Source organism: Oncorhynchus gorbuscha, linkage group LG12, assembly GCF_021184085.1.
Source record: "Oncorhynchus gorbuscha isolate QuinsamMale2020 ecotype Even-year linkage group LG12, OgorEven_v1.0, whole genome shotgun sequence".
Taxonomy (NCBI): Eukaryota; Metazoa; Chordata; class Actinopteri; order Salmoniformes; family Salmonidae; genus Oncorhynchus; species Oncorhynchus gorbuscha.
Genome location: NC_060184.1, coordinates 83,354,270 through 83,374,521, shown reverse-complemented (window position 1 = coordinate 83,374,521; position 20,252 = coordinate 83,354,270). Strand labels below are relative to the sequence as shown.

At 43.7% G+C, this 20,252-nt stretch overlaps 1 protein-coding gene across 2 annotated transcripts in view; it reads left to right on the top strand.

Moving 5' to 3' along the window:
* LOC123991450 (procollagen-lysine,2-oxoglutarate 5-dioxygenase 2-like) overlaps window positions 1–20,252 on the top strand; it is a 113,470-nt gene that overhangs the window by 69,665 nt on the left and 23,553 nt on the right. For both annotated transcript variants that reach the window (XM_046293061.1, XM_046293060.1), the window contains exons 9-12: window positions 13,052–13,177; window positions 13,398–13,519; window positions 14,844–14,948; window positions 18,788–18,913. In XM_046293061.1, the coding sequence (XP_046149017.1) occupies window positions 13,052–13,177; window positions 13,398–13,519; window positions 14,844–14,948; window positions 18,788–18,913 (479 nt within the window). The remainder of the gene's footprint in view (window positions 1–13,051; window positions 13,178–13,397; window positions 13,520–14,843; window positions 14,949–18,787; window positions 18,914–20,252) is intronic.

Below are 20,252 nucleotides of genomic sequence, written 5' to 3'. Positions count from 1 at the left end.
TCACCCAGTAGACATGGGAGTTTTTCAAAATTGGATTTGTTTTCGAATTCTTTGTGGATCTGTGTAATCTGAGGGAAATATGTCTCTCTAATATGGTCATACATTGGGCAGGAGGTTAGGAAGTGCAGCTCAGTTTCCACCTCATTTTGTGGGCAGTGAGCACATAGCCTGTCTTCTCTTGAGAGCCATGTATGCCTACGGCGGCCTTTCTCAATAGCAAGGCTATGCTCACTGAGTCTGTACATAGTCAAAGCTTTCCTTAATTTTGGGTCAGTCACAGTGGTCAGGTATTCTGCCGCTGTGTACTCTCTGTGTAGGGCCAAATAGCATTCTAGTTTGCTCTGTTTTTTTGTTAATTCTTTCCAATGTGTCAAGTAATTATCTTTTTGTTTTCTCATGATTTGGTTGGGTCTAATTGTGCTGCTGTCCTGGGGCTCTGTAGGGTGTGTTTGTGTTTGTGAACAGAGCCCCAGGACCAGCTTGCTTAGGGGACTCTTCTCCAGGTTCATTTCTCTGTAGGTGATGGCTTTGTTATGGAAGGTTTGGGAATCGTTTCCTTTTAGGTGGTTATAGAATTTAACGGCTCTTTTCTGGATTTTGATAATTAGTGGGTATCGGCCTAAATCCGCTCTGCATGCATTATTTGGTGTTCTACGTTGAACACGGAGGACATTTTCGCAGAATTCGGCGGCAGAGTCTCAATTTGGTGTTTGTCCCATTTCAAATCAAATCAAATCAAATCTTCACAAATCATTTTGTGAAGTCTTGGTTGGTGAGCGGACCCCAGACCTCACAACCATAAAGGGCAATGGGCTCTATGACTGATTCAAGTATTTTTAGCCAAATCCTAATTGGTATGATGAAATGTATGTTTCTTTTGATGGCATAGAATGCCCTTCTTGCCTTGTCTCTCAGATCTTTTCACAGCTTTGTTGAAGTTACCCGTGGCGCTGTTTAGGCCAAGGTATGTATAGTTGTTTGTGTGCTCTAGGGCAACAGTGTCTAGATGGAAATTTTATTTGTGGTCCTGGTGACTGGACCTTTTTTGGAACACCATTATTTTGGTCTGACTGAGATTTACTGTCAGGGCCCAGGTCTGACGGAATCTGTGCATAAGATCTAGGTGCTGCTGTAGGCCCTCCTTGGTTGGTGACAGAAGCACCAGATCATCAGCAAACAGCAGACATTTGCTCAGTACATTGTTTTCATTGAGGAAATGTACGAGTCTGCTGTTAATGATAATGCAGAGGATTTTCCCAAGGTTACTGTTGACACATATTCCACGGTAGTTATTGGGGTCAAATTTGTCTCCACTTTTGTGGATTGGGCTGATCAGTCCTTGGTTCCAAATATTGGGGAAGATGCCAGAGCTAAGGATGATGTTAAAGAGTTTTAGTAGCTAGGAAAATCTAGCTACTAGCTACGGTGGCTAGGAAAAACTCCCTAGAAAAGGCAGGAACATAGGAAGAAACCTAGAGAGGAACCAGGCTCTGGAGATTATAAAAGAACATGGCCAAGATATTCAAATGTTCATAGATGACCAGGCATGGCCATTAAGGCCAGATCATTCTTCAAGATGTTCAATAGGGTCAAATAATAATCACAGTGGTCTAGAGGATGCAACAGGTCAACACCTCAGGAGTAAATGCCAGTTGGCTTTTCATAGCCGAGCATTCAGAGGTCGAGACAGCAGGTGCGGTAGAGAGGGAGAGGGAGGGTCGAAAACAGCAGGTCTGGGACAGGTAGTACGTCTGGTGAACAGATCAGCGTTCCATAGCCGCAGGCAGAACAGTTGAAACTGGAGCAGCAGTACAACCAGGTGGTCTTTGGACGGCCAGGACAGGAAGAGAGAGAGAGAGAGATCCTCAGCTCCGTCATCTAACATTTTCTACTGCTTCTGTCCCTCTCTTCCCCACCTACCTGGGCTCGAACCAGGGACCCTCTGCACACATCAACAACAGTCACCCTCAAAGCATCGTTACCCATCGCTCCACAAAAGCCGCGACCATTGCAGAGCAAGGGGAACAACTACTTCAAGGTCTCAGAGCGAGTGACGTCACTGATTGAAAAGCTATTAGCGCGCACCACTGCTAACTAGTTAGCCGTTTCACCTCGGTTACCATTGAGCTCCTGTTCCTCTTTATATTTATTTATATTATATATTATATTTATTTATTTATATATATTATATTTATATTATCTCAACACTATTGTGAAGCTCCTTACCTAATTATAAACAGTACCAGCAATCCAAAATGAACCGGAACCTATGTCAGTCCAAGTGGAGCACTGATCAGGACAAATCAGGCTATTTTAGGATGCTTCCACTGGATCAGAGTTTCCCTTGTCACGCTGAGTGGTCATCGAAAAGGGAGAGAGCTGGAAAGATTTCTCAAATACATTGAGGAACTATGGTACATTTTCAATGGATCTTAAAAACAGACTTTGTTTGCTGTTTTGAGGTGAAGAAAAACACAACTTTGAGAAGCTCCACAGGTCGTTAGTGGTGGTGTGTTAAGCCAATCAGAAATACCGTCGGATCCCCAAATGGGCACATTTATATGCCCTACATTTGCGTGCAGTGAGAAATGTTCCGGGTGGGTAACCACGGTAACTTAGCCTGGTGGATACAGCGCCTGCTGAGCAGGCCCATTAAATAGAGGGCTGGTTTGACTGTGACACCCCTTTAAGTGAAGCTCAATGAAAACCCAAAAACCATGTCCTGCACCACAGCAGCCCTCTGCTTCCTCTGTCTAGAGTGGCTCTGAGACACAGGGCACACCAACAGTCATTGTTGAGCTGGGAGGGTTACACACAGACATACAGACAGATACACAAACACACAGACAGATACACACAAACACACAGACAGATACACACACAGATACAACTCACAGACAGAGATACACACAGACAGAAATACACACAGACAGAGATACACACAGACAGAAATACACACAGACAGAGATACACACAGACAGAAATACACACAGACAGAGATACACACAGACAGACAGAGAGAAACACAGACATTTCTTGTTGATGTACTCTACTTGAGTGGGTGATCTTCCTGTCTGTTTTTGCACCCCTCGGGCTTGTGCGGTGGAGGAGATCTTGGTAAGCTATATTCAGCCTTGTCTCAGGGTAGTAAGTTGGTGGTCTGTTGATAGCCCTCTAGGGGTGTGATGGCTGTGCTTTGGTAAAGTGGGTGGGGTTACATCTTGCCTGGCCCTGTCCGAGGGTATCGTCGGACGGGGCCACAGTGTATTTATTTTCATCGGGATAGTTTATACCTGCAGGCTGCAATGTTTTTCTTTGTTGGCTTTATGTTGTCTAGTTTTACATTGTTGCCAATGGCAAAATAAGTTACTTTTAGATTTGTATAATTTTCATTTCGATTTGGATAGAATTTTGATTTTATTTAACCTTTATTTAACTAGGCAAGCTGAGCCAATTGTGTGCCGCCCTAGGGTCTGTAGTGATGCCTCTAGCACTGAGATGCAGTGCCTTAGACCGCTGTGCCACTTGGGAGCCCCAATATATATATGAAGACGTTATTATAAATTAAATGAAACCGTTTCATGAAAATGTATGTATGACAACCATAACAGATAGAATGAAATGATAAGATAAATTGGCATTCCACATGAGAAAGGTTTCTGACTCACGTATAGCCTATTACCTGCACATCTTGTCATGATGTGCGTTTTGTCCTATATATATATATTTTAATTCCCAGCCCCCGTCCCCACAGCAGGTCTTTTGCTAGGCCGTCATTGAGGAATGGTTGAGTTAGGTTATCTAGATCTCTGTCGCCCTATCGAGGAATGGTTGAGTTAGGTTATCTAGATCTCTGTCGCCCTCTCGAGGAATGGTTGAGTTAGGTTATCTAGATCTCTGTCGCCCTCTCGAGGAATGGTTGAGTTAGGTTATCTAGATCTCTGTCTCCCTCTCGAGGAACTGTTGAGTTAGGTTATCTAGATCTCTGTCGCCCTCTCGAGGAATTTGTCTTATTTCATCAAACTATAAGCTTAAAGCATCAGACAAGATCAATGCATATAGTTTGATTTTATTAAAACAAATAGCTTGGCTATATATGGAAAAATACACATCCCAACATTTTGAAGGAACAGATGACTATAGGTAAACAAATATTTGTGTAACTGTCAGGGACAGCCCTCATCAGTGACAGGAGTAACTGTCTTTATAGACTTATCAGTGACAGGAATAACTGTCTCTATAGACATATCAGTGACAGGAGTAACTGTCTCTATAGACATATCAGTGACAGGAGTAACTGTCTTTATAGACATATCAATGACAGGAGTAACTGTCTCTATAGACATATCAGTGACAGGAGTAATTGTCTTTATAGACATATCAGTGACAGGAGTAAGAACTGTCTGTCTCTATAGACATATCACTGGCAGGAGTAACTGTCTCTATAGACATATCAGTGACAGGAGTAACTGTCTTTATATACATATCAGTGACAGGAGTAACTGTCTCTATAGACATATCAGTGACAGGAGTAATTGTCTTTATAGACATATCAGTGACAGGAGTAACTGTCTCTATAGACATATCAGTGACAGGAGTAACTGTCTTTATAGACATATCAGTGACAGGAGTAACTGTCTTTATAGACATATCAGTGAAAGGAGTAAGAACTGTCTGTCTCTATAGACATATCAGTGGCAGGAGTAACTGTCTTTATAGACATATCAGTGACAGGAGTAACTGTCTTTATAGACATATCAGTGACAGGAGTAACTGTCTTTATAGACATATCAGTGACAGAAGTAACTGTCTTTATAGACATATCAGTGACAGGAGTAACTGTCTCTATAGACATATCAGTGACAAGAGTAACTGTCTTTATAGACATATCAGTGACAGGAGTAACTGTCTTTTTAGACATATCAGTGACAGGAGTAAGAACTGTCTTTATAGACATATCAGTGACAGGAGTGAGAACTGTCTTTATAGACATATCAGTGACAGGATAAGAACTGTCTCTATAGACATATCAGTGACAGGAGTAACTGTCTTTATAGACATATCAGTGACAGGAGTAACTGTCTCTATAGACATATCAGTGACAGGAGTAACTGTCTCTATAGACATATCAGTGACAGGAGTAACTGTCTCTATAGACATATCAGTGACAGGAGTAACTGTCTCTAACAGTAACTGTCTACTTCGTTTTCTGTCTGTCCATCTCTCCCCCCCTCTATCGCTCCATGTTTCACTTCATTCAGGGGTATAAACATAGACATGGGGAATGGTTAGAAGCTTGGATGGTAAACAGACTACATCATCAAGCACATGTGGATCTGAACAGCCCGCAACGCTGCTGTCTCCAGAGAGTGTCTATTCCTCTGTGTGACTCTGAATGGATGTGGTTACTCTGTCTATGTAACTGTGTCTGGAGCTAACTCAATACAAAACCAACCCAGCTGTATGAAAGACATCTAGAATCTCTAGAAGACATCATCAATGAACCATCCGCTACCATACTACCATTGAATATGATGAATGGACAAATCCTCAGACATCCTGCCTCTCATCTGCTTGATAATGCGCATGTTATTACCATACTGTAGGGTTGGATGGTTCAGAGGTACATTTACTGGACCATACTGTAGGGTTGGATGGTTCAGAGGTATATTTACTGGACCATACTGTAGGTTGGATGGTTCAGAGGTATATTTACTGGACCATACTGTAGGTTGGATGGTTCAGAGGTATATTTACTGGACCATACTGTAGGTTGGATTGTTCAGAGGTATATTTACTGGACCATACTGTAGGTTGGATGGTTCAGAGGTACATTTACTGGACCATACTGTAGGTTGGATGGTTCAGAGGTATATTTACTGGACCAATCTGTAGGTTGGATGGTTCAGAGGTATATTTACTGGACCATACTGTAGGTTGGATGGTTCAGAGGTACATTTACTGGACCATACTGTAGGTTGGATGGTTCAGAGAAAGGCTTACTGGACCATACTGTAGGTTGGATGGTTCAGAGAAAGGCATACTGGACCATACTGTAGGTTGGATGGTTCAGGACTGGACCATACTGTAGGTTGGATGGTTTTACTGGACCATACTGTAGGTTGGATGGTTCAGAGGTATATTTACTGGACCATACTGTAGGTTGGATGGTTCAGAGAAAGGCTTACTGGACCATACTGTAGGTTGGATGGTTCAGAGAAAGGCTTACTGGACCATACTGTAGGTTGGATGGTTCAGAGGTATATTTACTGGACCATACTGTAGGTTGGATGGTTCAGAGGTATATTTACTGGACCATACTGTAGGTTGGATGGTTCAGAGGTATATTTACTGGACCATACTGTAGGTTGGATGGTTCAGAGGTACATTTACTGGACCATACTGTAGATTGGATGGTTCAGAGGTATATTTACTGGACCATACTGTAGGTTGGATGGTTCAGAGGTACATTTACTGGACCATACTGTAGGTTGGATGGTTCAGAGAAAGGCTTACTGGACTCTGGGACCTGTGTGGAGGTCAGAGGGTTCCAATTTCCCAACAGTTTCAACAGAGCGGTTCAAGAACATTGTCCCCGCTGTGTCCTGTGAGTGAGTGGTAGAGCTGGAGAGAGAGAGATGCCCTGGCCGTGTGTGAGGGATAGGGGGTAAGCTCAGGTCACTGCGTGCCCTGTCCGAGCCAGGCCTCCTTGCTATGTTAACTGCGGTTTTGGGACAGGGCCTAGGTCCTAGCAGCACAAAGACACGTTGTTGTTACTGACTCTCTAACCTTTTGAAGGCTTGTCTCTGTAGGCAGAGCTCTTGTCCTGCCTTCTCCGAGACTCTGCAGCATCCTTCTCTCTCTTTCTTTGCCTTTCTTTTCTTCATTTCTTTCTGTCCTCCCTATCCGTAACAATTTAAGGTGCCCTCAGGCTTGGTCACTGGGTGCCACTTCCATCCTTGGAAGTTCTAGAACTCATTAGTCATCACGGAACTCGCAAATTAGATATTTTTCCATCCCTGTCCGGCTGGCCCAGTCCTGGTCTTTAGCCTGGTCAAGAGGAGGGAGGCCCTGTAGAGCTGTGTGGGCAGGAGGATCAGAGAGTCATGGGGAAACAACTCTCTCCTCTGTCTACTGTCTCTTCAGAGAGGGACCAGCTCTCAACCTCTTCAGAGAGGGACCAGCTCTCAACCTCTTCAGAGAGGGACCAGCTCTCAACCTCTTCAGAGAGGGACCAGCATGCTTACTTACAAGCCCTTAACCAACATATTTTTATTTTTGGGTTACCAGGTGCCTATTTCAAATCACCAGTTGCACGGATGTGTATCCTAATCCGCAGAGCAGAGTTAAGAGTTATGAAGAGTTAAGAAGAGTTAAGAGTTAAGAAGAGTTAAGAGTTAAGAAGAGTTAAGAAGAGTTAAGAGTTAAGAAGAGTTAAGAGATAAGAGTTAAGAAGAGTTAAGAGTTAAGAAGAGTTAAGAGTTAAGAAGAGTTAAGAGTTAAGAAGAGTTAAGAGTTAAGAAGAGTTAAGAGTTAAGAAGAGTTAAGAGTTAAGAAGAGTTAAGAGTTAAGAAGAGTTAAGAGTTAAGAAGAGTTAAGAAGAGTTAAGAAGAGTTAAGAAGAGTTAAGAGTTAAGAAGAGTTAAGAGTTAAGAAGAGTTAAGAGATAAGAGTTAAGAAGAGTTAAGAGTTAAGAAGAGTTAAGAAGAGTTAAGAGTTAAGAAGAGTTAAGAGATAAGAGTTAAGAAGAGTTAAGAGTTAAGAGTTAAGAAGAGTTAAGAGTTAAGAAGAGTTAAGAGTTAAGAAGAGTTAAGAGTTAAGAAGAGTTAAGAGTTAAGAAGAGTTAAGAGTTAAGAAGAGTTAAGAAGAGTTAAGAGTTAAGAAGAGTTAAGAGTTAAGAAGAGTTAAGAGTTAAGAAGAGTTAAGAGTTAAGAAGAGTTAAGAAGAGTTAAGAGTTAAGAAGAGTTAAGAAGAGTTAAGAAGAGTTAAGAAGAGTTAAGAGTTAAGAAGAGTTAAGAGATAAGAGTTAAGAAGAGTTAAGAGTTAAGAGTTAAGAAGAGTTAAGAGTTAAGAAGAGTTAAGAGTTAAGAAGAGTTAAGAGATAAGAGTTAAGAAGAGTTAAGAGTTAAGAGTTAAGAAGAGTTAAGAGTTAAGAAGAGTTAAGAGTTAAGAAGAGTTAAGAGTTAAGAAGAGTTAAGAGTTAAGAAGAGTTAAGAGTTAAGAAGAGTTAAGAGTTAAGAAGAGTTAAGAGTTAAGAAGAGTTAAGAAGAGTTAAGAAGAGTTAAGAAGAGTTAAGAGTTAAGAAGAGTTAAGAGATAAGAGTTAAGAAGAGTTAAGAGTTAAGAGTTAAGAAGAGTTAAGAGTTAAGAAGAGTTAAGAAGAGTTAAGAAGAGTTAAGAAGAGTTAAGAGTTAAGAAGAGTTAAGAGATAAGAGTTAAGAAGAGTTAAGAGTTAAGAGTTAAGAAGAGTTAAGAGTTAAGAAGAGTTAAGAGTTAAGAAGAGTTAAGAGTTAAGAAGAGTTAAGAGATAAGAAGAGTTAAGAGTTAAGAAGAGTTAAGAGTTAAGAAGAGTTAAGAGTTAAGAAGAGTTAAGAGTTAAGAAGAGTTAAGAGTTAAGAAGAGTTAAGAGATAAGAAGAGTTAAGAGTTAAGAAGAGTTAAGAGATAAGAAGAGTTAAGAGTTAAGAAGAGTTAAGAGTTAAGAAGAGTTAAGAAGAGTTAAGAGATAAGAGTTAAGAAGAGTTAAGAGTTAAGAAGAGTTAAGAGATAAGAGTTAAGAAGAGTTAAGAGTTAAGAAGAGTTAAGAGATAAGAGTTAAGAAGAGTTAAGAGTTAAGAAGAGTTAAGAAAATATTTACCATATAAACTACAGTATAACATGATAAAAAGTAACCCAATAAAATAACAACAACGAGGCTATATACAGGGAGTACCGGTACTGAGTCACTGTGCGGGGGTACAGGTTAGTTGAGGTAATTTGCACATTTAGGTAGGGGTGAAGTGAATATGCATAGATAATAAACAGCTAGTAGCAGCAATTTACAAAACAAATGAAGCGGACAAATGTAAAGAGTCCGGTGGCCTTTGGTTAAGCTGTTAATGAGCCTTTTGGTCCTAGACTTGCCGCTCCGGTCCCGCTTGCTGTGCGGAAAACAGTCTATGACTTGGGTGACTGGAGTCTCTGACAATGGGCCTTCCTCTGACACCACCTATTACGTAAGTCCTGGATGTCAGGAAGCTTGGCCCCAGTGATGTACTGGGCCGTACGCACTACCCTCTGAGGTGCCTTGCAGTCAGATGCCGAGCAGTTACTATACCAGGCGGTGATGCAACCGGTCAGGATACTCTCGATGGTGCATCTGTAGAACTATTTGAGGATCTGGGGACCCATGCCAAATCTTTTCAGGGTCTTCAGGGAGAGTCAAACATGATTTCATTGAGTCTGAACACACATAATTGCTCTTCTCTGTTGTTGTCAATTGTAGTTTGATTGTACATGTTGCAGGTGTTGTTGACTTTTGTCATTTTGTCATTTTCTGTTTATGATTAATGGAGTAAAAAGTGTTTTAGCACTTGTGAGGCTGTGGAGCACGAATTGAAATAATTAGCTTTTTTATTTTACTGTTCTGTTGGTACCTGCTGCATCTGAAGGTCAACGAGGTCAAATCACGAGGTCAGTGATCTTCAGGTCGAAAGGTCGGAGGTCTAGAAAGCCACCCGAGTTTCATACTTGGAATTCCGTGTCGGACGACCGTTCAAAACGATGTTTCCCAACCGCCTCTCACGGTCCCTGCTCTCTCCTTCTTTTCCTCTGGTGAGACTGACCAGAGAGAGATGAGACTGATCAGAGAGAGGTGAGACTGATCAGAGAGAGGTGAGACTGATCAGAGAGAGGTGAGACTGATCAGAGAGAGAGGGGACACGGTCTTCCACCTGCTCTCTCCTTCCTTTCCTCCGGTGAGACTGACCAGAGAGAGGGGAGTCTTCCACTGATCACCAGAGAGAGGGGACACGGTCTTCCACCTGCTCTCTCCTTCTTTTCCTCCGGTGAGACTGATCAGAGAGAGAGGGGACACGGTCTTCCACCTGCTCTCTCCTTCTTTTCCTCCGGTGAGACTGATCAGAGAGAGAGGGGACACGGTCTTCCACCTGACGGCGAAACTCATGTTGCACCACATCTGCCTCATGCACAAACTCATGTTGTTCCTATGACCAGAGAAAGTGAAATATTCCTTAATATTAAAATGGACAGGACGAGCTGCTAATAATGATAAAACGCAGGCCTGTCGATACCTGGCTACTGACTCACAGCAGCTGCAGCCCGAGTGGAAGTCCGGAGAAGAGCGTTTTGTAATAGTGTTGAATAGAAACAGTGACAGAGCTGAATATAAACTTAAACATGAACTCAGTCATATAACCAGCAGCTCTTTGCTTTATTCGTTGACAGTTATTCCATCTGACGTAGGCTAGTAGCCTATTACACTTGGCTGTGGTCAGGGTCATGGAAGCTCTGTAGCTACGGTGATTTGAGCTGTAGCTCTGTAGACGGTGATTTGAGCTATCCGATTGGACGCTCTGTAGACACGGTGATTTGAGCTATCCGATTGGACGCTCTGTAGACACGGTGATTTGAGCTATCCGATTGGACGCTCTGTAGCCACGGTGATTTGAGCTATCCGATTGGACGCTCTGTAGCCACGGAGATTTGAGCTATCCGATTGGATGCTCTGTAGCCACGGTGATTTGAGCTATCCGATTGGAAGCTCTGTAGCAAAGGGTGATTTGAGCTATCCGATTGGACGCTCTGTAGCCACGGTGATTTGAGCTATCTGATTGGACGCTCTGTAGCCACGGTGATTTGAGCTATCAGATTGGACGCTCTGTAGCCACGGTGATTTGAGCTATCCGATTGGACGCTCTGTAGCCACGGTGATTTGAGCTATCGAATTGGAAGCTCTGTAGCCACGGTGATTTGAGCTATCCAATTGGGCAGACCCGTAGGTGCACTCGATTTAGTCAGATTTGCCGGTCCGCTGTGTACGTGACTCACGGGAACACTTTACCCGGTGCTCAGGACTTTTGAATCAAGTGCACCTTCCAGCACCAGCTCAACATGATTTGTTTTAAAAGGAGCGCAAGCCTTTATCGTTCGTTGGCTTTTCTACAGAAATATTTGATGATCAACTAGGAATTATTTATTTGCCTTTTTTAAAAACTTGTATTTAACCAGGTAGGCCAGTTGAGAACAAATTCTCACTTACAGCTGTGACCTGGCCAAGATAAAGCAAAGCAGTTCGACAAAACAACACAGAGTTACACATAAACAAACGTACAGTCAGTAACACAATAGAATAATCTGTATACAGTGTGTGCAAATGGCGTGAGGAGGTAAGGAGGTAAGGAGGTAAGGAGGTAAGGCAATAAATAGGCCTATAGTGGCAAAGTAATTACAATTTAGAAATTTACACTGGAGTGAAAGATGAGCAGATGATGAATGTGCAAGTAGAAGTACTGGGGTGCAAAAGAGCAAAATAAATAAATACAGTATGGGCATGCGGTAGATAGATGGGCTGTTTACAGATGGGTTGTGCAGTGATCTGTGAGCTGCTCTGACAGCTGGTGCTTGAAGTTAATGAGGGAGATAAGAGTCTCCAGCTTCAGTGATTTTTGCAGTTCGTTCCAGGCATTGGCAGCAGAAAACTCGAAGGACAGAGGAGATGTTGGTTTTGTGGATGACCAGTGAAATATACATGCTGGAGCGCGTGCTACGGGTGGGTGTTGTTATGGTGACCAGTGAACTGAGATAAGGTGGAACTTTACCTAGCAGAGACTTATAGATGACCTGGAGCCAGTGGGTCTGGCGATGAATATGTAGCGAGGGCCAGCCGACTAGAGCATACTGGTCGCAGTGGTGGGTGGCATAAGGGGCTTTCGTAACAAAAATGATGGCACTGTGATAAACTGCCACCAGTCGATCGCGACCACTGCTCTACAGACTACCAGTAACAATTCAACTAACTATCTACTAACCCTAACCTTTATGCTAACTCTAAACGTAACCCTTAACCCTAGCCCTAGCTCTAACCCTAACCTCAACCCTTAACCCTAGCCCTAGCTCTAACCCTTTACCCTAACCTCAACCCTTAACCCTAGCTCTAACCCTAACCTTAACCCTTAACCCTAGCCCTAGCTGTAACCCTAACCTTAACCCTTAACCCTAACTCTAACCCTTTACCCTAACCTCAACCCTTATCCTAACCCTGACCTCAACCCTTACCCTAACCCTAACCTTAACCCTATCCTTTACCCTAACTATAACCCTTTACCCTAACCTCAACCCTTACCCTAACCCTAACCCTAACCTTAACCCTATCCTTTACCCTAACTATAACCCTTTACCCTAACCTCAACCCTTACCCTAACCCTAACCCTAACCTTAACCCTTACCCTAACCCTAACCCTAACCTTAACCCTAACCTTTACCCTAACTCTAACCCTTTACCCTAACCTCAACCCTTACCGTAACCCTAACCTTAACCCATTACCCCAGGGATCATCAACTAGATTCAGCTTCCGCCGATGTTTTCTTGAGAGGATGGACGGGTGGCTGGAACATGATTACTAATCATTTGTAGACCGCAAATTAACCGCATGAAGCTAAAACCGATATCATTTTTGACTAAAACATAATCATTTCAAACCTTGATTACATTTGTATGCGATCATGTGTCTCTCTATTCTACGTGGGAATACTTTGGAACAGATTTCTTAAATTAAAATCACTTGGAGCTGATTTATTGTGTTTTTAGTCTTTTATGTTCAACAATGAAAATGCAAAAATTAAAAATGTACTTTTCTTTGCTCAGAAAACTTGGGGGGTGGTCAAATAAAACCACGCGTGGGCCAAATTCGTCATGTTGGGGAACCCTACCTTAACATTAACCTTTATTCTAACCTTAACCCTAATCTTAACAAGCAGTTGCTTATCAACAGATTTCCATCACTGCAATGTGTCTGTAAGTGTTGTTTAATAACAGTATGTCTTGTATCAACAGGAGTATCCCACTGTGATGGTTGGAGTGTTCATCGAACAGCCCACTCCTTTCCTCTCTCAATTCTTCCAGAGACTCGCGACCCTCGACTACCCCAAACATAAACTTAATGTCTTCGTTCATAACAACGTGAGTATGGAGTATCTGCAGCTGGGCCTTGGCTCTTGGTCGACTCAGTATGGAGTATCTGTAGCTGGGCCTTGGCTCTTGGTCGACTCAGTATGGCAGAGTGCAGGACACAGCTTCCCATCCATCAAACATATGTCCTCTTCTCTCTCTCAGCTCTCTGTAATTTAACTGTAATATTAGAAATCATTTTCTGTCTCTGTCTCTCTGTCGGTCTCTGCAGGAGGTTTACCATGAGAGACACATCCAGAAGTTTTGGGAGGAAAATAAAGACGTGTTCAACAGCTTCAAGGTTGTGGGTCCGGAGGAGAACTTGAGCCAAGGAGAGGCCAGGAATATGGGCATGTACGTACGCTACCGACCTGTGTGTATGTGTGATTCTTCTAGTTGTGTGTGTCTCCGTCTCTCAAACCTTAAACCTAAATATCTCGTCCCCTAAACCTTCCCCCCTCACCTCACCTCAGAGAGACTAGTACCAGGCTAGGTTAGACAGCACAAACAGATCTGACACCAGGCTAGGTTAGACAGCACAAACAGATCTGACACCAGGCTAGGTTAGACAACACAAGCAGATCTGGTACCAGGCTAGGTTAGACAGCACAAGCAGATCTGGTACCAGGCTAGGTTACACAACACAAACAGATCTGGTACCAGGCTACGTTAGACAACACAAGCAGATCTAGCACAAGGCTAGGTTAGACAACACAAGCAGATCTGGTACCAGGCTAGGTTAGACAACACAAACAGATCTAGCACAAGGCTAGGTTAGACAACACAAGCAGATCTGGTACCAGGTTTGACAGCACAAGCAGATCTGGTACCAGGCTAGGTTAGATAGCACAAGCAGAACTGGTACCAGGCTAGGTTAGACAGCACAAACAGATCTGACACCAGGCTAGACAACACAAACAGATCTGACCCCAGGCTAGGTTAGACAACACAAACAGATCTGGTACCGGGCTAGGTTAGACAACACAAGCAGATCTGGTACCAGGCTAGGTAAGACAGCACAAGCAGATCTGACCCCAGGCTAGGTTAGACAACACAGACAGATCTGACCCCAGGCTACGTTAGACAGCACAAGCAGGTCTGGTACCAGGTTTGACAGCACAAGCAGATCTGGTACCAGGCTAGGTTAGATAGCACAAGCAGATCTGGTACCAGGCTAGGTTAGACAGCACAAACAGATCTGACACCAGGCTAGACAACACAAACAGATCTGACCCCAGGTTAGGTTAGACAACACAAACAGATATGGGACCAGGCTAGGTTAGACAACACAAGCAGATCTGGTACCAGGTTTGACAGCACAAGCAGATCTGGTACCTGGCTAGGTTAGACAGCACAAACATATCTGGTACCAGGCTAAGTTAGACAACACAAACAGATCTGGGACCAGATCTTTTGTAAAGTGTATGTTTGGTATCTAATCTCCCTATCATTATGATGCCCGTTGTAATTGATCAGCTGTAATTAATATCCCAATCATTGATTGGTTCCTCTTGTACCTGTCAGGTGGGAAGGTACTGGGTCCATATGGGTCCATATGTGAGGACTAAATCTATTTTAAGACTTTATGTGCTCGGTAGCTCATCAGGCCATCGTTTATAATTATATTATAATGAATCAATGATTGATCAGACTTATTTCCTCCATGTGTATAACCAAGGGGGCTGTGTCGTAAGGACCCAGGCTGTGACTACTACCTCAGTATGGACGCTGACGTGATGCTCACCAACAGACAGACCCTGAAGATCCTCATCGAGCAGAACAGGTGTGTTGTTTTATTTCCGTCTCAGGCCGTTTGAACTGGAACAGGTATGTTGTTTTTATGATGGTAGTAGACCAGTGTCAACATGACTGAGAAGACACATGACCTGGTAGTAGACCAGTGTCAACATGACTGAGGAGACACATGACGTGGTAGTAGACCCGTGTCAACATGACTGAGAAGACACATGACCTGGTAGTAGACCAGTGTCAACATGACTGAGAAGACACATGACCTGGTAGTGGACCAGTGTCAACATGACTGAGAAGACACATGACCTGGTAGTAGACCAGTGTCAACATTACTGAGAAGACACATGACCTGGTAGTAGACCAGTGTCAACATGACTGAGAAGACACATGACCTGTGTCAACATTACTGAGAAGACCATGTGTCAACCTGACTGAGAAGACACATGACCTGGTAGTAGACCAGTGTCAACCTGACTGAGAAGACACATGACCTGGTAGTAGACCAGTGTCAATATTTTTATTTTTTATTTTATTTATTTCACCTTTATTTAACCAGGTAGGCTAGTTGAGAACAAGTTCTCATTTGCAACTGCGACCTGGCCAAGATAAAGCATAACAGTGTGAACAGACAACACAGAGTTACACATGGAGTAAACAATTAACAAGTCAATAACACAGTAGAAAAAAGAGAGTCTATATACATTGTGTGCAAAAGGCATGAGGTAGGCGAATAATTACAATTTTGCAGATTAACACTGGAGTGATAAATGATCAGATGGTCATGTACAGGTAGAGATATTGGTGTGCAAAAGAGCAGAAAAGTAAATAAATAAAAACAGTATGGGAATGAGGTAGGTGAGAATGGGTGTGCTATTTACCAATAGACTATGTAAAGCTGCAGCGATCGGTTAGCTGCTCAGATAGCAGATGTTTGAAGTTGTTGAGGGAGATAAAAGTCTCCAACTTCAGCGATTTTTGCAATTCGTTCCAGTCACAGGCAGCAGAGTACTGGAACGAAAGGTGGCCAAATGAGGTGTTGGCTTTAGGGATGATCAGTGAGATACACCTGCTGGAGCGCGTGCTACGGATGGGTGTTGCCATCGTGACCAGTGAACTGAGATAAGGCGGAGCTTTACCTAGCATGGACTTGTAGATGACCTGGAGCCAGTGGGTCTGGCGACGAATATGTAGCGAGGGCCAGCCGACTAGAGCATACAGGTCTCAGTGGTGGGTGGTATAAGGTGCTTTAGTGACAAAACGGATGGCACTGTGATAAACTGCATCCAGTTTGCTGAGTAGAGTGTTGGAAGCAATTTTGTAGATGACATCTGTCTGGAAGGAGAGTTTACAGTCTAGCCAGACACCTAGGTACTTATAGATGTCCACATATTCAAGGTCGGAACCATCCAGGGTGGTGATGCTAGTTGGGCATGCGGGTGCAGGCAGCGATCGGTTGAAAGGCATGCATTTCGTTTTACTAGCGTTTAAGAGCAGTTGGAGGCCACGGAAGGAGTGTTGTATGGCATTGAAGCTCATTTGGAGGTCAGATAGCACAGTGTCCAAGGACGGGCCGGAAGTATATAGAATGGTGTCGTCTGCGTAGAGGTGGATCAGGGAATCACCCGCAGCAAGAGCAACATCATTGATATATACAGAGAAAAGAGTCGGCCCGAGAATTGAACCCTGTGGCACCCCCATAGAGACTGCCAGAGGACCGGACAGCATGCCCTCCAATTTGACACACTGAACTCTGTCTGCAAAGTAATTGGTGAACCATGCAAGGCAGTCATCCGAAAAACCGAGGCTACTGAGTCTGACGATAAGAATATGGTGATTGACAGAGTCGAAAGCCTTGGCAAGGTCGATGAAGACGGCTGCACAGTACTGTCTTTTATCGATGGCGGTTATGATATCGTTTAGAACCTTGAGTGTGGCTGAGGTGCACCCGTGACCGGCTCGGAAACCAGATTGCACAGCGGAGAAGGTACGGTGGGATTCGAGATGGTCAGTGACCTGTTTGTTGACTTGGCTTTCGAAGATCTTAGATAGGAAGGGCAGGATGGATATAGGTCTGTAACAGTTTGGGTCCAGGGTCAACATGACTGAGAAGACACATGACCGGGTAGTAGACCAGTGTCAACATGACTGAGAAGACACATGACCTGGTAGTAGACCAGTGTCAACATGACTGAGGAGACACATGACCTGGTAGTAGACCAGTGTCAACATGACTGAGGAGACACATGACCTGGTAGTAGACCAGTGTCAACATGACTGAGGAGACACATGACCTGGTAGTAGACCAGTGTCAACATGACTGAGGAGACACATGACCTGGTAGTAGACCAGTGTCAACATGACTGAGAAGACACATGACCTGGTAGTAGACCAGTGTCAACATGACTGAGAAGACACATGACCTGGTAGTAGACCAGTGTCAACATGACTGAGAAGACACATGACCTGGTAGTAGACCAGTGTCAACATGACTGAGAAGACACATGACCTGGTAGTAGACCAGTGTCAACATGACTGAGAAGACACATGACCTGGTAGTAGACCAGTGTCAACATGACTGAGAAGACACATGACATGGTACTAGACCAGTGTCAACATGACTGAGAAGACACATGACTGGTAGTAGACCAGTGTCAACATGACTGAGAAGACACATGACCTGGTAGTAGACCAGTGTCAACATGACTGAGAAGACACATGACCTGGTAGTAGAACAGTGTCAACATGACTGAGAAGACACATGACCTGGTAGTAGACCAGTGTCAACATGACTGAGAAGACACATGACCTGGTAGTAGACCAGTGTCAACATGACTGAGAAGACACATGACCTGGTAGTAGACCAGTGTCAACATGACTGAGAAGACACTTGACCTGGTAGTAGACCAGTGTCAACATGACTGAGAAGACACATGACCTGGTAGTAGACCAGTGTCAACATGACTGAGGAGACACATGACCTGGTAGTAGACCAGTGTCAACATGACTGAGAAGACACATGACCTGGTAGTAGACCAGTGTCAACATGACTGAGAAGACACATGACATGGTACTGGACCAGTGTCAACATGACTGAGAAGACACATGACCTGGTAGTAGACCAGTGTCAACATGACTGAGAAGACACATGACCTGGTAGTAGACCAGTGTCAACATGACTGAGAAGACACATGACATGGTACTGGACCAGTGTCTACATGACTGAGAAGACACATGACCTGGTATGAAAACAAAACTAAACAGGAAATATTATTGACATTACTTTGCACTTTTCACTGGCTGTCCCTCAGGTTGTGGCAGGAGGACACATTTGGCTGCCAAAACTGCACACTCTGGCTTTACACCCAATAAAAACATATGTTTTAAATTCTTCATCTTTTACAGTTTCAAATTATTTGTACTGAATGATAATGACAGTCTCTCTCTCTCTTTCTTCTTCTTCTTCTTCTTCTTCTTCTTCTTCTTCTTCTTCTTCTTCTTCTTCTTCTTCTTCTTCTTCTTCTTCTTCTTCTTCTTCTTCTTCTTCTTCTTCTTCTTCTTCTTCTTCTTCTTCTTCTTCCTTCTTCTCCTTCTTCTCCTTCTCCTTTTTCTTTTTCTTCTTCTTCTCTTTCTTCTTCTTCTTCTTCTTCTTCTTCTTCTTCTTCTTCTTCTTCTTCTTCTTCTTCTTCTTCTTCTTCTTCTTCTTCTTCTTCTTCTTCTTCTTCTTCTTCTTCTTCTTCTTCTTCTTCTTCTTCTTCTTCTTCTTCTTCTTCTTCTTCTTCTTCTTCTTCTTCTTCTTCTTCTTCTTCTTCTTCTTCTTCTTCTTCTTCTTCTCCTTCTCCTTCTCCTCCTTCTTCTTCTCTTTTCTGACAGGAAAATAATTGGTCCCCTTGTCACTCGTCATGGCAAGCTGTGGTCCAACTTCTGGGGGGCGTTGAGTCTGGATGGTTACTATGCCCGTTCTGAAGACTACATCGACATCGTGCAGAGCAAGCGTGTGTAAGTGTCCTGTCCTCAACCAATGGGGTTGGCGTGTGTGAGTGTGCTGTCCTCAACCAATGGGGTTGGTGTGTGTGAGTGTCCTGTCCTCAACCAATGGGGTTGGCGTGTGTGAGTGTCCTGTCCTCAACCAATGGGGTTTGGACTATCATTTTGTACGTCTCGTATGTATAACTCAGCATTCGGATTATTTGTGAATTGCTGAGTGTATTATTATATTATAGTATAGTATTACTCACTGATCTGTTTCAGGGAAGCCACAGTGTCAGACACAGGAGGCTGGTGGTGCCTTAATTGGGGAGGACGGGGCTCGTGGTAATGGCTGGAGCAGAATGAGTGAAATGGTTTCTATTCGTTTGATGCCGTCGGCTCCGTTCCAGCCGTTATGAGGAGCCGTCCTCCCCTTCAGCAGCCTCAGGGTGATGTCAGGATGCTAAGCCTTTAAACCAGGAACGCTGCTCGTTGGTCCACTGGCAGAGCTGGGGATTATGGGTCGTGTATGAATGGTTGTCTGTAAAAAGAAAATATATATATATATATATAAACCTGCAGGAGGATCATTTGTGATGATCTCATGGCTTCACAACCACCAGACAAACCGAGGTAGAATGAATAGCATGTGTTTCCTGCATCCAGCTGTCTGCCAAGGATCCCACCAAGACATGTCTTTCCAAGCCAGATCCAGCATCATATTCCCTGGTCATGCATCACATGTTTATTATAGTGCAGCTCAGCTATAAGGATCACGGTCGGCAGTTGAGTTCTGAGATGTTGGGATGGTGTTTTTTTTACATCAGTAAGACACCCAGTATATATGATGGCTGACTGTCTGGGAAATAATACTCTCTCTCTCGCTCTCTCGCTCTCTCTGTCTGTCTGTCTCTGTCTGTCTGTCTGTCTGTCTGTCTGTCTGTCTGTCTGTCTGTCTGTCTGTCTGTCTGTCTGTCTGTCTGTCTGTCTGTCTGTCTGTCTGTCTGTCTGTCTGTCTGTCCCCATTTGTCCCCCCCTGTGTCTCTCTGTGTCTCTCTCCCCCCTGTGTCTCTCTGTGTCTCTCTCCCCCCTGTGTCTCTCTGTGTCTCTCTCCCCCCTGTGTCTCTCTGTGTCTCTCTCCCCCTGTGTCTCTCTGTGTCTCTCTCCCCCTGTGTCTCTCTGTGTATCTCTCCCCCTGTGTCTCTCTGTGTATCTCTCCCCCCTGTGTCTCTCTGTGTATCTCTCCCCCCTGTGTCTCTCTGTGTCTCTCTTCCCCCTGTGTCTCTCTTCCCCCTGTGTCTCTCTGTGTCTCTCCCCCCCCTGTGTCTCTCTGTGTCTCTCTTCCCCCTGTGTCTCTCTGTGTCTCTCT